Consider the following 14,401-nt stretch of genomic DNA (forward strand, 5'->3'; position numbering starts at 1 on the left):
AACAGGAAGTTAAATTAGACGACGGCTAAAGTGATTGGTCAAAATTCAGCCGAGTCGCAGTGATTGGTCAAAAAAAGAAGGAAACACAGAAAACGTTAAGACAGATTTGCAGAAAAGTTTGTACCTTCACCTAAAATTTGCGAATGATGACTGAATTAGTTGCATTAATAGTTTTGATCATAGCATTGGAACTTCTTGGAGGAATTGGTCAACAACATATGATGAAGTTGAGATCAGAATTAGCTTCTTTTATTGCTGCTTTTACGCAGAAAACATACACCAACTCAGGATGAAGCTCCTGAAAGTTTATTTCAGCTGAGAAAAACCAAGTTTGGTTTTACTACAACAATAAATCACTTGAACAGATGTTGATGTGAACTCTGAACCTAATTAAACATTGAAAGCATCTCCAGTTTTCTGACATGAATGAAAATCCTAAGTTCCCTGAATGATTGCAGCACTTTCATTGCGTAGCTTCCTCTCTGATTAATTGGTACGTTTCTCCCAGCTCCTCTGTGTTTGCACAGCGTGAGCGTAAATATTTACTGTAGGCTGGTCACGCTTGTTCAGGGTTTCTCCCTTCGTCTTAAAACACTCAGGCAGCATTCTTGGACGGAAAGTGGTGCAGCAGCGCCAGCAGACAACAAAAAAGCCCGGAGAAGCCAGCCACAGAGAGACAGTGAGGAGGGAGATCGAAGCTAAATGAAAGGAAATAAAGTGAGCTTGGACGGCCGTCGTCCTGAGCAACCGGCCAGTCAGTTCAGACGGGTGCAGCCTGCAATCATGTCCCCACATGAAGCCAGCCAGCCAGGTGCACCCTGTAATTCTGTCTCCCACCAACCAGCAATCACATTTAAAGGAGCCGCTCTGGAAGCAAGCGCTGTTAGAAACCCAGCCTGGCCACGCCCGGGTCGTAGGCTCCGCCCCTCTCTATTTAAACGACAGCTCACCCATTAACCATCGATAACTACTGAATTTATATTTATAAAGCTGTTTTTGCATTCTGCAGAAAAGCACTACACCTCCTCAGGCTAAAACAAATCAGCGGTTTTCACATTAAACTGTCTTTACAGCCGTTATTAACCATCGCTAAGAGATGGCGTTAGAAGACCAGGGCTTGGCCAGGTCCTGCTTTGGTTGTGAGTGAAGAAAGCATGAGGCAAACATGTGGCACAGAGACAAGACTGAAGGCAACATCTGTGCACAGAAACATTTAGAAACAACACAAACATGGAGTAGGGGTGGGGCAATAATCTGGAGACATAGGTTGATGCTTAATCTGTACAATAAGGCACATTTTTGGTACCTCTCTGATTTTTGCAGGGAGATTTTATGAAGAAACTTGCAACTATCGTATGATTGCTTAATCATTCATCGTAACGCGGAGTAACCGTTGCTTCCCACCCCTAACATGAACACACGTGAGACAGCTGATGTTAACGATGGAGGCTGACAGCTGGACGGACAGATGGAGTTATAAGATCAATGAAAAGGTGCGAAAGACAGAGAGGAAAGTGTAGATACCTCGGCAGCAGAAATAGCCAGGAGTGACTGTCACTGAGAGACACAAGAGACAATGTGAAATAACTGCATGCTCGAGGTGGGATGAAGAAAGTTTTGAACACAAATACAAACACACGCACACTGCAAAAACACAAAATCTTACCAAGTAGATCTGGTCTTGTTTCTAATGGAAGTATCTTAGCACACTTGAAATACAACAAAACTAAGTTTAAAGTAATTTTCCAGCAAGATATAGGAGCTTTTTTAAAAGGAACTTATTATCTAAAATTCACATTTTGCACATTTTCATTCTTCCATTTCGGTCTCACCTGCTTCTAAAAACAGCCCCAGGACTTTAGTAAAACACCAAGACGGTTTCTGGCAATAAGTTAAGTTCTTTTTGGTTTGAAAAATCTCCGCAGTGTAGCGTCTTTTCAAAGACGTTCGGTTGTATAACTGCACATCTGTTTGCAGCCAATTTCACGTGTGAGTTCAAACGTTGTCTTGTTCCACTTGCAGATTATTTCACCAGTGGTAAGCTGATTTACAGAATAAACCAAATTAATATCGCCTAACATGTTAGCTCTAACGCAACATAATGCTGATAGTATTAAGCTAGCATTAGCGTTTTAGCTCATTTTGACTTCTAAACCAAACTTACTGGTGTACTACACGGATTATCATGGTAGTGTAAGCTAACATATTTGGTAAATGCTAGAAATGTCTTGTTCCACTGGCAGATTATTTCACTTATAATTAGTATTTTTTTCACCAATGTTAAAGAATTATTGACTTAAGCCAAGCTCCTACATTGTGCTGAAAAGTTACTTTTAAGTGAGATCCGTTGCATTTCAAGTGTTCTAAGATATTTGCACTAGAAACTAGATCAAAGATACCCTGTAAGATTTTATGTTTTTGCAGTGCAGAGGCGATACTTCTTGGAAACGTTGTATAAAAAACACTTTAGATACACGAAAGGATCCAGATGAGCGTCCGTCGCCCCAAAAAAAGGCAACATTCAAAGATTTCAGAGCTTTTCCAAGCAGGGGGAAACAGTACAACCGGGAAGACATTACGTTAGTCTGGAGATCACAATCAGCAACGAGAAAAGAGGCAAAGATGATGCGATGAGAGATAGAAAAGGAAGACACCTGGGTGGGACTGTCCAGGTAAAAACGAAACAAAAAGAGACACGCAGCTGAGAGAAAATGTGAGAGAAATCCAACCTATACGAGATGAGATGGAGCTACTGGAATCGGAGCGGAGAATCTTAAGTCCTGGATGTTTCACTGAGGAAAGAGAGAAAAAAGGGAGGGAGAATGGAAGGAGGAGAGGAAGAAAAACTGAGGACCATGCATCATGCAATACTACCGTTTAATTTAATAAAATATGGAGAGAGAGACAGAGGGAAGGGAAGAGTCTGAGTACATGGAAATAAAACTTCAAATGGAGAGGATGGGAACAAAGAGACATCGTTCCGATCGGAACAGACGATCAGATCTTCACTGCGTCACCTGCTGACAGACGGCTGGACATCGTGAAGTCATTTCAGAGCTTTAATGTGTGTGATCATGAATCCAAGAGCCTGACTGGTTCAAATATTCAGCTAGAAACATCACAGTCCAGATAAAAACTGTTAATATGATCATTTAAAACTATAAAAACCTGAAGCCAACAACTGAACTGAACAGAGACGCACCTGATCCCTTACTGGATAACAAAAGATATTTAACATATTTATTTATTAAAGAATTTGAACAAAGTGAAGCTAAACCTTTGTCACTTGAGTCCTGTTTGGTTTTTTTTTTTTTATCTTAAATGCAAAATATAAAAAACTTTTGTACAGTTTTGGCTTAATTACTGCACTAAGTGTATTGTTATTTCAGCAATTGCTTTTTTTGAGTCAATATACTGCAGTTAACTATTAATTACTAAATTAGTTGACAATTATTTCAATTGTCGATTAATCACAATTAATTTGATTAATCGTTTTGACCTTAACCTGAATTTAACACAATAAACAGTTTGTAAAGCAGAATATTTCATCTACAACCGCAGAGTCTCAACATGTTTAGAAAATTCAGCAAATGTGACCACAGGTGCAGAAAAACTCACTTTCTGTTCCTTTCCTGCATCCATCTGCTCAATTTCAGAACTTTTAGCTGCTTTCCAGCCAGACAAGGCATCAAGCAACTCAAATAACTAACAGCTTTTAGTCTGAAGATGGTAAAGATCCAGAACCAGTCAGGTTCTTGCAGGTAAACGTGAAACACGATGGTGGAAATCCCGTCCGGGTTCTAACAGAACTCACCTCTGCACGGATCGTTCTTCACCAGGAACTCGTCCAGAGCCATCCAGCCGCCGCCGACTCTCACCATCACGGTGCTGCGCAGAATCCTGACCAGACGCAGCTGCTGGGAGTCGCCGAACTGAGGAGGTTCAGAGAGGAAACACGAGTGGGAAAACCCAGTCAGCTGAACTGGTAATGGATTTATTCAGGATCCAACACAGAGAAACCCACAAACCAAAACTGGATCTAGTCATGCAATCACAGAGAAAAACACATGCACCAATTTTCAGCCACTCAAATCAAAGCATCAACCTTAATTTATGGACCCAAAAAAAGTTACATTTTTTTTAAAATTCACCCAGCGAAGCTCATTTTCAAGCAAAACCAACCCAGGAGGATTTCTCTGGACGTCTCTCCAAGCAGCTTCCCAGCTCCAGCACGCCATATTTTCACCCAACCACTAATTAGCACTTCAGCCGTGTCGCTGTCACTCGCCTCGCATTGTGCAATTAGTCAAACAAATCACAGCATGAACACAAGCGGACGGCGAGAGCTGCTTCCAAGTTGCACAGCCACAAAGGAGCACAGCTGCTTCTTTCTTTATTCTTCTCATTTTCAACTCTGACTGCTGAAAAATTTTAGGGGTAGAAGTTTAGAGCCCCCTAGGGGTGATGGGGAAAATTTTCCTTTGCGTTCCCTTGCAGTAATGTATTTAGTACTCCATCTTGAATACTGAAAGTCTTTCTCTTACAATATAAAGTGTTTCCTTGTAGGAATTGAATGTTAGGGCTGAAACAGTTAATCAGATTAATCATAACTAATCAATTATTGAAGAAGCGCTTTCCCTGTGTGGAAAACATGGAAGCAGCTTCCACCCGTCCGCTCCCACCAGCGGCTGAAACTTTACCTGGTTTCCAAGGAAGAACTAGAAAAAGTCCGGCAGGAAACGGAGCAGAGGAACACGAGGGCAGGGGGGGAAGAAACAGAACGAGAATGAAACATTTATCAGGACAAACATCTTCCTGATCTGCAGCTCCAGCTGGAAGTTAGTGGTGCGAAACATGAATGCATGATGATGATGATGATGAGGGAAACAAACTCGCAGGCAGAGAAACGTTAGTTAGTCCAGCGTCCTGCAGACGGACGCTGGACATCATCACCCTGAGGATGATGATGGAGAAAAATATTGTGATGAAGATCCAGGAGATGAAGCTGAAAATGAGGAGGAGGAGTTAATGGCTGCAGCACAGAGACACGCCGACTCCTGACGAAGAGCGCTGCTCTAATTTACCATAAATTATTTATAAAAAAATCTAACTAAACCAGAAAATTCTGCAAAAATATTAATTTAGAGAAAATTTCAAGATGATCAAGTCACCAATTTTTATTATTTTCTGATATTTAGACACAAAATAAACCATCAGATTTCATGTAGGGCTGGGCGATATGTTTTAAAATAAAATTTCATACCAGATCTGATTTTAATAAAGTTTACTCACTTTCTTTTCTAAAAGATAAAGTGCAAGTGACAGAAAATATTTCCAAAATATGGCTTTTAATTCAGTAATCGCTTCTGTTAGTTGTATAACCCGAACCCTAGTTAAAAAAGATGGCCGCCCTGGCGAGTTGATTTCACTCTAAAACCAAAGAGTGAAAAAAATCCAGATTTTCCAAAAATTAATTCTTCAAAAACCCAAATTTCGATTATTAAAATTGATTTATCACCCAGTCCTGATTTCATGAAAACCGAAGCTCTTGTTTTCCTCGGAGTATTTAGACATGTCAGCAGCCTCCCTCCCTCCTCAGCTCCTCAGGAACCTGCAGTGTTTCTGTGCTGCGTGTTCACACATTAACGGTCAGGTGATGGCAGAGTCCTGCAGAGATGTGACAGGTGACTGGAATGTCGACACAGGCAAGATGAACACCTACAAATCCAACATGATGTGGGAAACAAGCAGGTGAAAAACGCAGTGAGAGGTTATGTAAAGCCTGAGGTGAAGGTGCAGATCAACGTGTCGTTTTTACTCTGAACGCAGTGAAACTGTTGTTACAGGTTAGTCTTTAGTTTGTTTTTTAGTTTATTTATTAATTTCACTGAAAACAAAACAATTACATACAATAGAGGAAAATATACAAATCGATAAAATGAAAAGGAGCAGGAAGAATAAAAACATCGTATAATATCTGCCCCTTTATTCCGAGAAAGCAAACAATAGGGAAAAAAAACAAACAAAGTTTCTGGAGCAAAAGAGACGCAAAACGCCTCACAAAAAAAAAAAAAACTTTTAGCATTTTATGTCACATTAAAACCTTCTAACTTTAATCCTTTTTATTGGGATTTTACTGGGACTATTAGCAAACAGTGAAACTGGCTGCAAACTTAAAGCACACAAACAAAAAATACATTTTAAAAAAGAGAAATGCTGCAAAACTTTGAGATTGATTGAACTTCTCTCATTTGGTGCTTTAATATCCGAGCTAAAAGTTCTTGAGGTCGATTCAATGGCGTTTTATTTTATAACTTGTCTTTTTAACTTTAACTTTTTGTTTGTTTATTTGTTGCTGCCTTTTGAGCAGGACTGGTTTTATTTAGGGGCATCAGAATAAAACAGATAAGAATAAAATTCCTTTAATTTGGTCAATCCAATAAAATCCCAGTAAAATGTTTGGATATTTGTGGTTTTAATGTGATTCTTTTCTGTGACCTTCTGACCTTTTACCACCTCTAAATTAACTACATTTATTTGCACATTTATCTGGTGCTTTATTTTGATGTAATCCTAAATCCGGACCGAACCGGACCCAGAGACTCACCCTGTACTTGTTTTCTCCTATCTGCTCCACCTGGAACCGCTTGGCGCACTTACACTGGGCCACCTGGCGGGTCACCTGCAGCGACACAAACAGACCCGGTTCAGCCGCGCTCCTTTGGCTTCATCCTGCCGTGTTTGTTCTGCCGCCTCGCCGTTACCTCGTCCTCTATCTTGTCGGCGTCGGTGGTCGGCCTGTAGGCGTCCTTGTTGGGGTGAAGCGCCGCCACGAACTCGTAGTAGTCGATGTAACCGTCTCCGTCTCGATCAAAGATGTCCGCCACGGCCGACATCTCCAGCTTACTGGTCGGAAATTCTGGGAAACACATTTTCAAGTTTTTTTACTCCTTTATATTTGGTAAGATGAAGCAGAAACTGAACTGGAGGAACATACTGGAGGCCAGGATGCCGTCGATGAACTCCTGCCGTGTGATTTTTCCATCTTGGTCCTTGTCGATGCGTCGGAAGAAATCCATGACGCGGGATTTCTTGTGGTTCATCCAGCGCATGTACTTCTTCCTCCACACGTCAAAGTCAAAGTTGGCGAATTCTTTGAGCTGCGAATGGATCAAATATTTTACTTATTATATATTTAACCCTTTTAGCTCCAAGAAAGAAAATTACATACCAAGAGTTATGAATATTTACAGGTTAGGTTTAGTGTGAACAAAGGGAACCATAATACATTTTACTTTAGGTTCATAAACAATCTATTCCTTCCCCTATTTGTGTCGTTCTATTATAGAATTTCAATGAATAAAATGTGGAAATATAGCAAACTTATTAAATAAAATCAGACAGATGAGTTTTCTTCCTATCCTCTTTATTTAAGAGTCACAGCAAAAATTTTAATAAAGATGGAAAAATAATCCTTCTGTTTGCATTGCGAGTTGTTGTTTTTGGCCTCAGTCTACTAAATAAAACTAATTTAGAGCCGTAAATCTCACATAACCTTTGGTGAAAAGACAACTTGAATATCTACTACAGGAAACACAAAGCCAGGTTGTAGATCTCCATTCTAGAGATTTGTACAATCTAGAAACGTGCTTACACTTATTTTACTTCTATGTTCATTTAGAAATATTATAATCAGGTCATTTTTTTTATTTGCAGGTTTTCTATATGTGATTTCTCTGAATGTTCTGAAAGGGATTTAAGTTATTTTGGGCAGAAATAGATGAATCCTTCCTCCCATCTAATTCTGCAGGAGGGAACTCGGGCTTTCTCTCTAACATAAGGGCTCTTTAACTGTTTGCACCAAATCCTCAGAGGTTTCCAGTCCAGTAAACTTTATAATGAATCCATCTGACTTCGGTGGTTCACGATTTAAAAAAAAGGCGTCACCTCCTCCTGGCGGTCCAGAGCGTCGTTGAGTTTCCGCTGGCGGTCCAGAGCCAGCAGCCACACCTGCTGCCAGCGCGCACAGAGCTGGTTGAGGCGCGGGTTTCCCCCCGAGAGCTGCATGCTGGGCTGCTGCTGCTGCTGGTGTTTACCTGGACAGGAAGCAGAAAGTTTAATGGGAATCATAAACCACTGAGGTCGGCCTGTCGCAATAAACCAATCAATAAATGGCATCATAAATTAAAATGAGGGCGACAGTTTTTGTTGTCATTGTGTCGCTCTATCTTTTTACCAAAGAGACAAAAAGCTTCACATCAAGTTACTCCTCCACTTTTGTTTCCATAGTAACGGGCTCGACAAATGGCAACGACGAGCCTCGGTTTTCCGCCACCAAACGCGGTAGTGACGTCTGGAGGTGATCAATGTGGATTTAAAGTTTTATCACAATATGTTGTGATACTATTGTGATAATATAAGAGATAAAAACTATTCATTCTTGTGTTTGCAGCACAAAATGCAGCAAACATTTGACACAGTAGACTGTAATAGTTTACTGTTTTCTTCCCACAATAGTCCTAACTGGTAGATTTTTCTGTTTCTGCCCAATGATGAATATAATTTCAAAGTGCAGATATGAAACAATCCATTTTATTCATTTTTGGTTTGTTTATTTTGGATATTTAAAATGTCTTCCAGGTCCAGTGATAAATGTTCTTCAGAAATTAGTTTATTGGTCTTTGAGAGGGTGAATTTGCATTATTAAGCCATTTTGTGCTACTAGTTAATTGCCTCCAATGACAATATTTCTGGGACAATTAATCAGCCAGTAAAATTAGCTGTGGTGACAGGAGAACCAGTGACATACGAGCTCCTCTCCTCTCCGCCAGGCTGCTGGGAGGCTCCGCTGGTTTCCTTTTGTAGCTTTTCGTCACTTTGTCCACATCTGGCTGCTTCCGGGTCATTTCCTCCATGAACGTCTGGAATGCAGAAACAGCACAGGGGATTAAACCCAAACAGGAAATCTCCACTTCCACTTCCTGGAGGTCCAGCTGAGTCTCCGCAGGCCCACCTGGTGCTCCGTGATCAGCGTTTTCAGCTGTGGGATGTCCTGAGGAAGCGGCTCCGTGTCCCTCTGGACCAGCGTGGTCTCGGCCCACTGTAACCATGACAACAGCTCCTCCAGCAGGTTGGCGTTGTTGAGCACCTCCGTCAGAGCCGTCTCCAGCCGCTGCTCGTGCTGTTTGGCCCACGTCAGCACCTGTACAGCGAAGATGCATTGTCTTATTCTGAATTAGGTCTGACACTAACGACTTTAGTAATCGATTAATCAAATATTCTGACAATTAATCGGATAAAAAATGCAAGGTTTGTTCAGGCATTTCCAAGGTAAGTTTAAATGCAGAATGTACAGATTTTTGTACAATTTTGTTTTTTCAGAATATGGGCATTTTTGAGTTAACGATTAATCAATTACCAAATTAGAATAATTTGAATAATCGCTTAATCGTTTCAGTCATATTGTGACCAGACTCAAGTCTTTTTGTTTTAAATCATAAAACCATGGTAGTTATCAGAACCAGTCGTCTCCGTCACCTCCTCGAAGCGCGCCCTGATGATGGTGATCCAGTGTTTGATGGTGGTGATGGAGTCGGGGTGACACACAGTCAGGATGGCCTCTCCCATGCCGGCAGCCTTGTTCACGTCGGCCCTCTTCTCCTCCACCGTTCCCATGAAGTCGCGGTGCGTGTGCAGCAGCGGCTGCAGCGTCTCGGCCTCTTCGGGGAGAACGCCGCGGAAACGGAGCGTCTGCTCCGCCTCCGACAGCCACTCCAGCAGCATCTGCACCGCCGTGCGGAACTCCTCAGCCTGACGGAGGACAAAAATGAAAATTATCTCACATTTCTCACATTTTTTCTGGATAAAAAAAAAACAGGAAAAAAGCGTGAATTGCATTTGATTTTAGCCATCTTTTGTTAATATTTATAGCAGTGCTGTCAAGTGATTAAAAATTTTAATCAGATTAATCACTGTACCAATTAATTATACCAAACCAGAAGGAACCATAGATTTTATTTTCTTGAAATTATTTAATTTTTCATTTTTGACTAATTTTGACCCATGCGACAAAAACTTTGTACACCCCTGATGTAGGGAGCATAAAGGGTGAAGGTTTATGCCTCCAGATCTGGATTTAAACTCTCCTGTACCTGTTTGAGCGCCTGCTGGAGGCGGGTCTGCTTGGTGACGGACAGAGCACACACTGTGTCCCAGCGGTTGCTGAGCTCCTGCAGCTGAACTTTGACCCACGCCGTGTCATCCCGGCCGGTCTCCATCAGGTCCCGGGCTGACCGCTTCAGAGCCTGAACGCTGCCGGTTCGTTTACCCAGTTCTTTCTGGAAAACCTGGAAATGTAGATCATACCTGCGTTAATCACTGCTCTAAAAGAGGAAGGAGGAGCTGATTTCTGCGTCAGCATCCTGACCCACCTTGTGTGCGTCCATGAGGTTGGACACCAGGTCCATGTCACCGTGGACCGGCTGGTCTTCAGCCAGCTGAGGCTCAACCCGGTACAGCCAGTCCACTAAAGCCTGAAGCGCTTCTGCAAACTGACCTGAGAACAGCAGAGCCTCCTCCAGCTTGTGCTGCCTGGAAACACGAGAAAAACACAATTTTAGTGATTTTTAGTTAAACCTGGAATATGCAACTTTTATGAAAAACATTTTTTACATATTTGTTGATAACAAATATGTTATGAGGCAGATAATCATGTCATACTCCAGTGAAAACAACAACCAATCAGAGCCAGGAGGCGGGTCTTAGTGCTGTCAATCACCCTCTGAATGGTGCTACTCATCCCATCTCCCCTCTTGCTCTCTGCTACGCTGCAGCTAGCATAGCATGTATTGAATGCTCAGGCTAGTTACGATGGCTAGATCTGCTAGGCGATAAATTGTCCCAGAAGTTATTGCGATAAATGATAATGAGTAATATCATGATAATGACATAATAATAATGCAAAAACTCAAATTCTCAAAGATCAATAAGCTTTAAGATCTAGTGAACATTTAACACTGGAACTGGGAGATATTCTAAATATCCAAAATAAATAAATAAAACAGAACAGAAATAACAAATAAAATTAATTATGAAGTTTCTAACGGTAAATTGTTTCTCCAACTTTAGCACATTTAGCATCGTGTACATGAGGATGATTGACAGCACTAAGCATCTCCCACTGGCTCTGGTTGGTTGTTTTTGGCGCATTTCCTCAGACAGCAATAGTAGCTCGGGAGGAGGTGGAGAAGGTCATCCTTTTCACAGATTATCTGTCTCATTCTGTCACAATATGAGGACAGTTTTAAGAAATGTTGATCATTTCACGTCCTCCGTACCTTTCAACGCTCTTCCCACAGACGGTGTCCCACTTGTCCCGGACTTCCCCCACCAGGTGGTCCAGTTTCTGCTGGTCTGCAGGCAGCTGAGCTTTGTCCCTCATGGCCTTCCCTGACCTCACTGTGGTGTCGTAAACCGGCTGCTTGGATCCCAGCGCTTTCTGAAACTCCTGATTGAGGGAGAAAAACAGATTTCAGGGTGAGCAGAGATCTGGACTGGAAACCAGAGGAGCTGAAATGTGTTTGGATCGGGTTTCTCTGTGTGGTACCTTGTGTTTGGTCAGCTGAACTTTGATCTTGTCCGGCTCGTTGGAGATCTCCACCTCCGAGTCGAGTCTTTTCTCAGCTTCCTCCAGCCAGTCCGTCAGTTTCCTCCAGGCCTCATGGAACTGAGAGCAGAGTTAGAATTTAATTTCTAACCTTTAAACTAAAACAGAATTAAACTAAACGTACATTTCAAGTTACAAAATGTAATTTTTTTGATTGAAAATAATTCCTCTATATCTTTTTCCGTTTTGTTGCGTGGGTCGGTAAGCTACCTGCTTGGCTCGTTTCCGGGCCTCATCCAGGTGTCGGCCCCGGTCCAGGGACCTCTGGACCAGCTTGTCCCAGCGGGCCTGAACGCTGAGCAGCAGATTCTTGATCAGAACCACATCCTGCTTCAGACTGGCGAAGCGAAGCTGAGAGCCCGCTTTCTCCAGAGCCAGGACCTGCTCTCTGTGGGTGTTCACTTCGTTCACAAACACCTGGACGGACAAAGAAATTTAAATAAACCCGAGTCTGAAACCAAGGGCAGATTTTATAACATTATAAGCAAATTATCTGCTAAAGTTCAGGATATACAATCTCAATGGTTCTATAAATCTGCCAGTAAAATTTTCTTAGATTTGTATTATTTTTAACATTTTTACTTCTAGAGTCGTTTCCTTCATTATTTTGTTTTAATTTCCACAAACCATAAAAAGGTTTTTTTTTATACTTGTGTATATTTCTGTTTTTGCTAATGGCTAGCACTAACCACTAATGCTAACAGTGCTAACTAAGAAATTTGCAATTTCTGCAATTCTCACTGATCTAAAGTCAGGTACCGACCTCCACACCCTGGAGGAAGTCGAAATTAAGAGTTTTAAAGTCAAATTATGAGGATAAAAATAGTAATTGCAAGATTTAAAAGTTGTCATTTAAAACTGTGCATGTGCTACACATTGGTCAAACAGAACCTTTGAACATTGAATTATGACTTATTCTCGTAATTACGACTTCAAAACTCTTAAGAATGACTTCCTCTTGGACTTTCGTTTCTGTCATCTGGTTGCCCCAGATATCTGTATGATTAAAAATGACTGCAAAAGAAACCTAGACGTTTTATTTTCTAAAGTATACCTAATGTGTTAGAACCTCACGTGATGAACAGTAGAGAAATGCAGCCTTTATTTGTTTTAAAAAGCAGAAATTTCAGAAGAAAACATTCAAAATACACGTGGGGATATTTTAAAAAGTGGTAATAGTGTATAAACAATAAATGATACACAATAAAATGATAAAGTCTTTCAAATATTTTTGTAAAATAAAAGGAAATGTTAACAAAAATGAAACAATACCACTGAAGATAGTTACATATATATTCTTACACATTGTTGATTTGGGCATTTCCAGTCTTCCGTACCTACCAAACACATTTTATCAATATTTGTGTCTAGTCTAGCTCACCTTGTGCTCATCGATCTGGAAGAGGACCGTGTCCAGAATGAGGCTGGGGGGTTGGGCCATGTTCAGGGTCTGTTCGGCCTGCGTCAGCCAGTTCATGGTGTCCTGGAGGGACGTCTGAAAACCTGTTGCCAAGGAAACGGCTTCCTCCAGCTTCCCCTGGAAGGTTTTTCAAAGCTTAAAGTCAAAACCATCCAGAAACAAACAACAGTCCAAATAGAAACTGCTGAATCTTCAGACTCACCCTGCGGTCGTCCATCTTGGTGTTGAGGCTGGCCCACTTGTTCTGCAGCATGGCCAGGTTCTGCTGGGTCTGGGTGGTTCCGGGTCCGGCTTCCTCTCCTCCTCGGACCAGCAGCATAGACTCTCCCTGATCCAGCAGGTGGTGGTACTGTTCTGCCCGCTGGCTCAGCTGAGCCTGTAGCTCCTGCAGACGCAGACGACACGAATGAAATGATCACCTGCCTCAGGTGAGCGAAGCTCTTTCTGGACAATGATCCGTTTGGAACAATGAGGCTCATTAAAGTTTGATTTGGACCATATGGAAAGTGCATCTGTGCAGACAACACCTCCTGAAATGGAGGGTAAAAGCCTTATAAAGTCCTTAAGAAAGCACTTCATAACTAGCAACAGCACACCAAGGTGACTGTTGGTGTATTCTGGAAAAATATTTCCTGGTCCTGGGTAACCTACACTGCAAAAAAACATAATCTTACCAAGTATTTTTGTTCTAGTTTCTAGTGCAAATATCTTACCACACTTAAAAAACGACAAAACGTTCCAGTGATATCAATTTCCATCCGTCTCTGCTTTACCATGTGCTGCTGTAGCTGCTCTCTGGCTGTTTCTGGGAGGCCTCCGGTCGGCTTGGCGGCAGACAGCTGGCTCTCCGTCCGCCTCAGCCATTGCAGGAACTCCTCCAGCTCACCATGGAAACCTTCAGCCTACAAAGAGACGGTTTGGAGAGGGGAAGGTCTGGATTATTCACAGCTGCGCTCCTCAGAGTGATTTCACTGGATGTGGACTGACTGGGCGTACCTGCTGCAGGGCGGCCTCCAGGAGCGTCTGCCGCTCCTGGGTTTTCAGCAGCAGACTCTCCCAGCTGCGGTTGAGCTGGTCCAGCTGATCCCGCAGGTGGCTGGCCTCGTCGCCTGGAGAGGACTCCAGCAGCTCGGCGGCGGCGCTGTTCACAGTCTCCACCGTGGCATGATGGGACAGCACGTCGTTACGTAAAACCTGGGTTTACACGGAGATTTAAACTTTAACAATCAGAATCGGTAACCTTAGAGAAGTTTAAAGGTGACCTATTCATTGAACTGTAAAAAACCAATTAAAATCATTCTTAAATAATGAGGTGT

At 42.1% G+C, this 14,401-nt stretch overlaps 1 protein-coding gene across 13 annotated transcripts in view; it reads right to left on the reverse strand.

Moving 5' to 3' along the window:
• Positions 1-14,401, reverse strand: part of LOC102220865 (microtubule-actin cross-linking factor 1) — a 128,391-nt gene that overhangs the window by 9,519 nt on the left and 104,471 nt on the right. For 8 of the 13 annotated variants that reach the window (XM_023345479.1, XM_023345488.1, XM_023345487.1 and 5 more), the window contains 20 exons: positions 14,082-14,279; positions 13,859-13,987; positions 13,288-13,470; positions 13,047-13,202; positions 11,876-12,082; positions 11,606-11,725; positions 11,337-11,506; positions 10,431-10,590; positions 10,152-10,346; positions 9,538-9,810; positions 9,014-9,202; positions 8,810-8,921; positions 7,948-8,096; positions 6,998-7,160; positions 6,765-6,919; positions 6,608-6,682; positions 4,701-4,718; positions 3,815-3,932; positions 2,730-2,792; positions 1,525-1,557 (listed from right to left, as the gene is read on the reverse strand). In XM_023345479.1, the coding sequence (XP_023201247.1) occupies positions 1,525-1,557; positions 2,730-2,792; positions 3,815-3,932; positions 4,701-4,718; positions 6,608-6,682; positions 6,765-6,919; positions 6,998-7,160; positions 7,948-8,096; positions 8,810-8,921; positions 9,014-9,202; positions 9,538-9,810; positions 10,152-10,346; positions 10,431-10,590; positions 11,337-11,506; positions 11,606-11,725; positions 11,876-12,082; positions 13,047-13,202; positions 13,288-13,470; positions 13,859-13,987; positions 14,082-14,279 (2,866 nt within the window). The remainder of the gene's footprint in view (positions 1-1,524; positions 1,558-2,729; positions 2,793-3,814; positions 3,933-4,700; positions 4,719-6,607; positions 6,683-6,764; positions 6,920-6,997; positions 7,161-7,947; positions 8,097-8,809; positions 8,922-9,013; positions 9,203-9,537; positions 9,811-10,151; positions 10,347-10,430; positions 10,591-11,336; positions 11,507-11,605; positions 11,726-11,875; positions 12,083-13,046; positions 13,203-13,287; positions 13,471-13,858; positions 13,988-14,081; positions 14,280-14,401) is intronic. The other 5 variants (XM_023345482.1, XM_023345484.1, XM_023345480.1 and 2 more) reach the window with 4 other exon arrangements.

This window comes from Xiphophorus maculatus, chromosome 13, assembly GCF_002775205.1.
Source record: "Xiphophorus maculatus strain JP 163 A chromosome 13, X_maculatus-5.0-male, whole genome shotgun sequence".
NCBI lineage: Eukaryota > Metazoa > Chordata > Actinopteri > Cyprinodontiformes > Poeciliidae > Xiphophorus > Xiphophorus maculatus.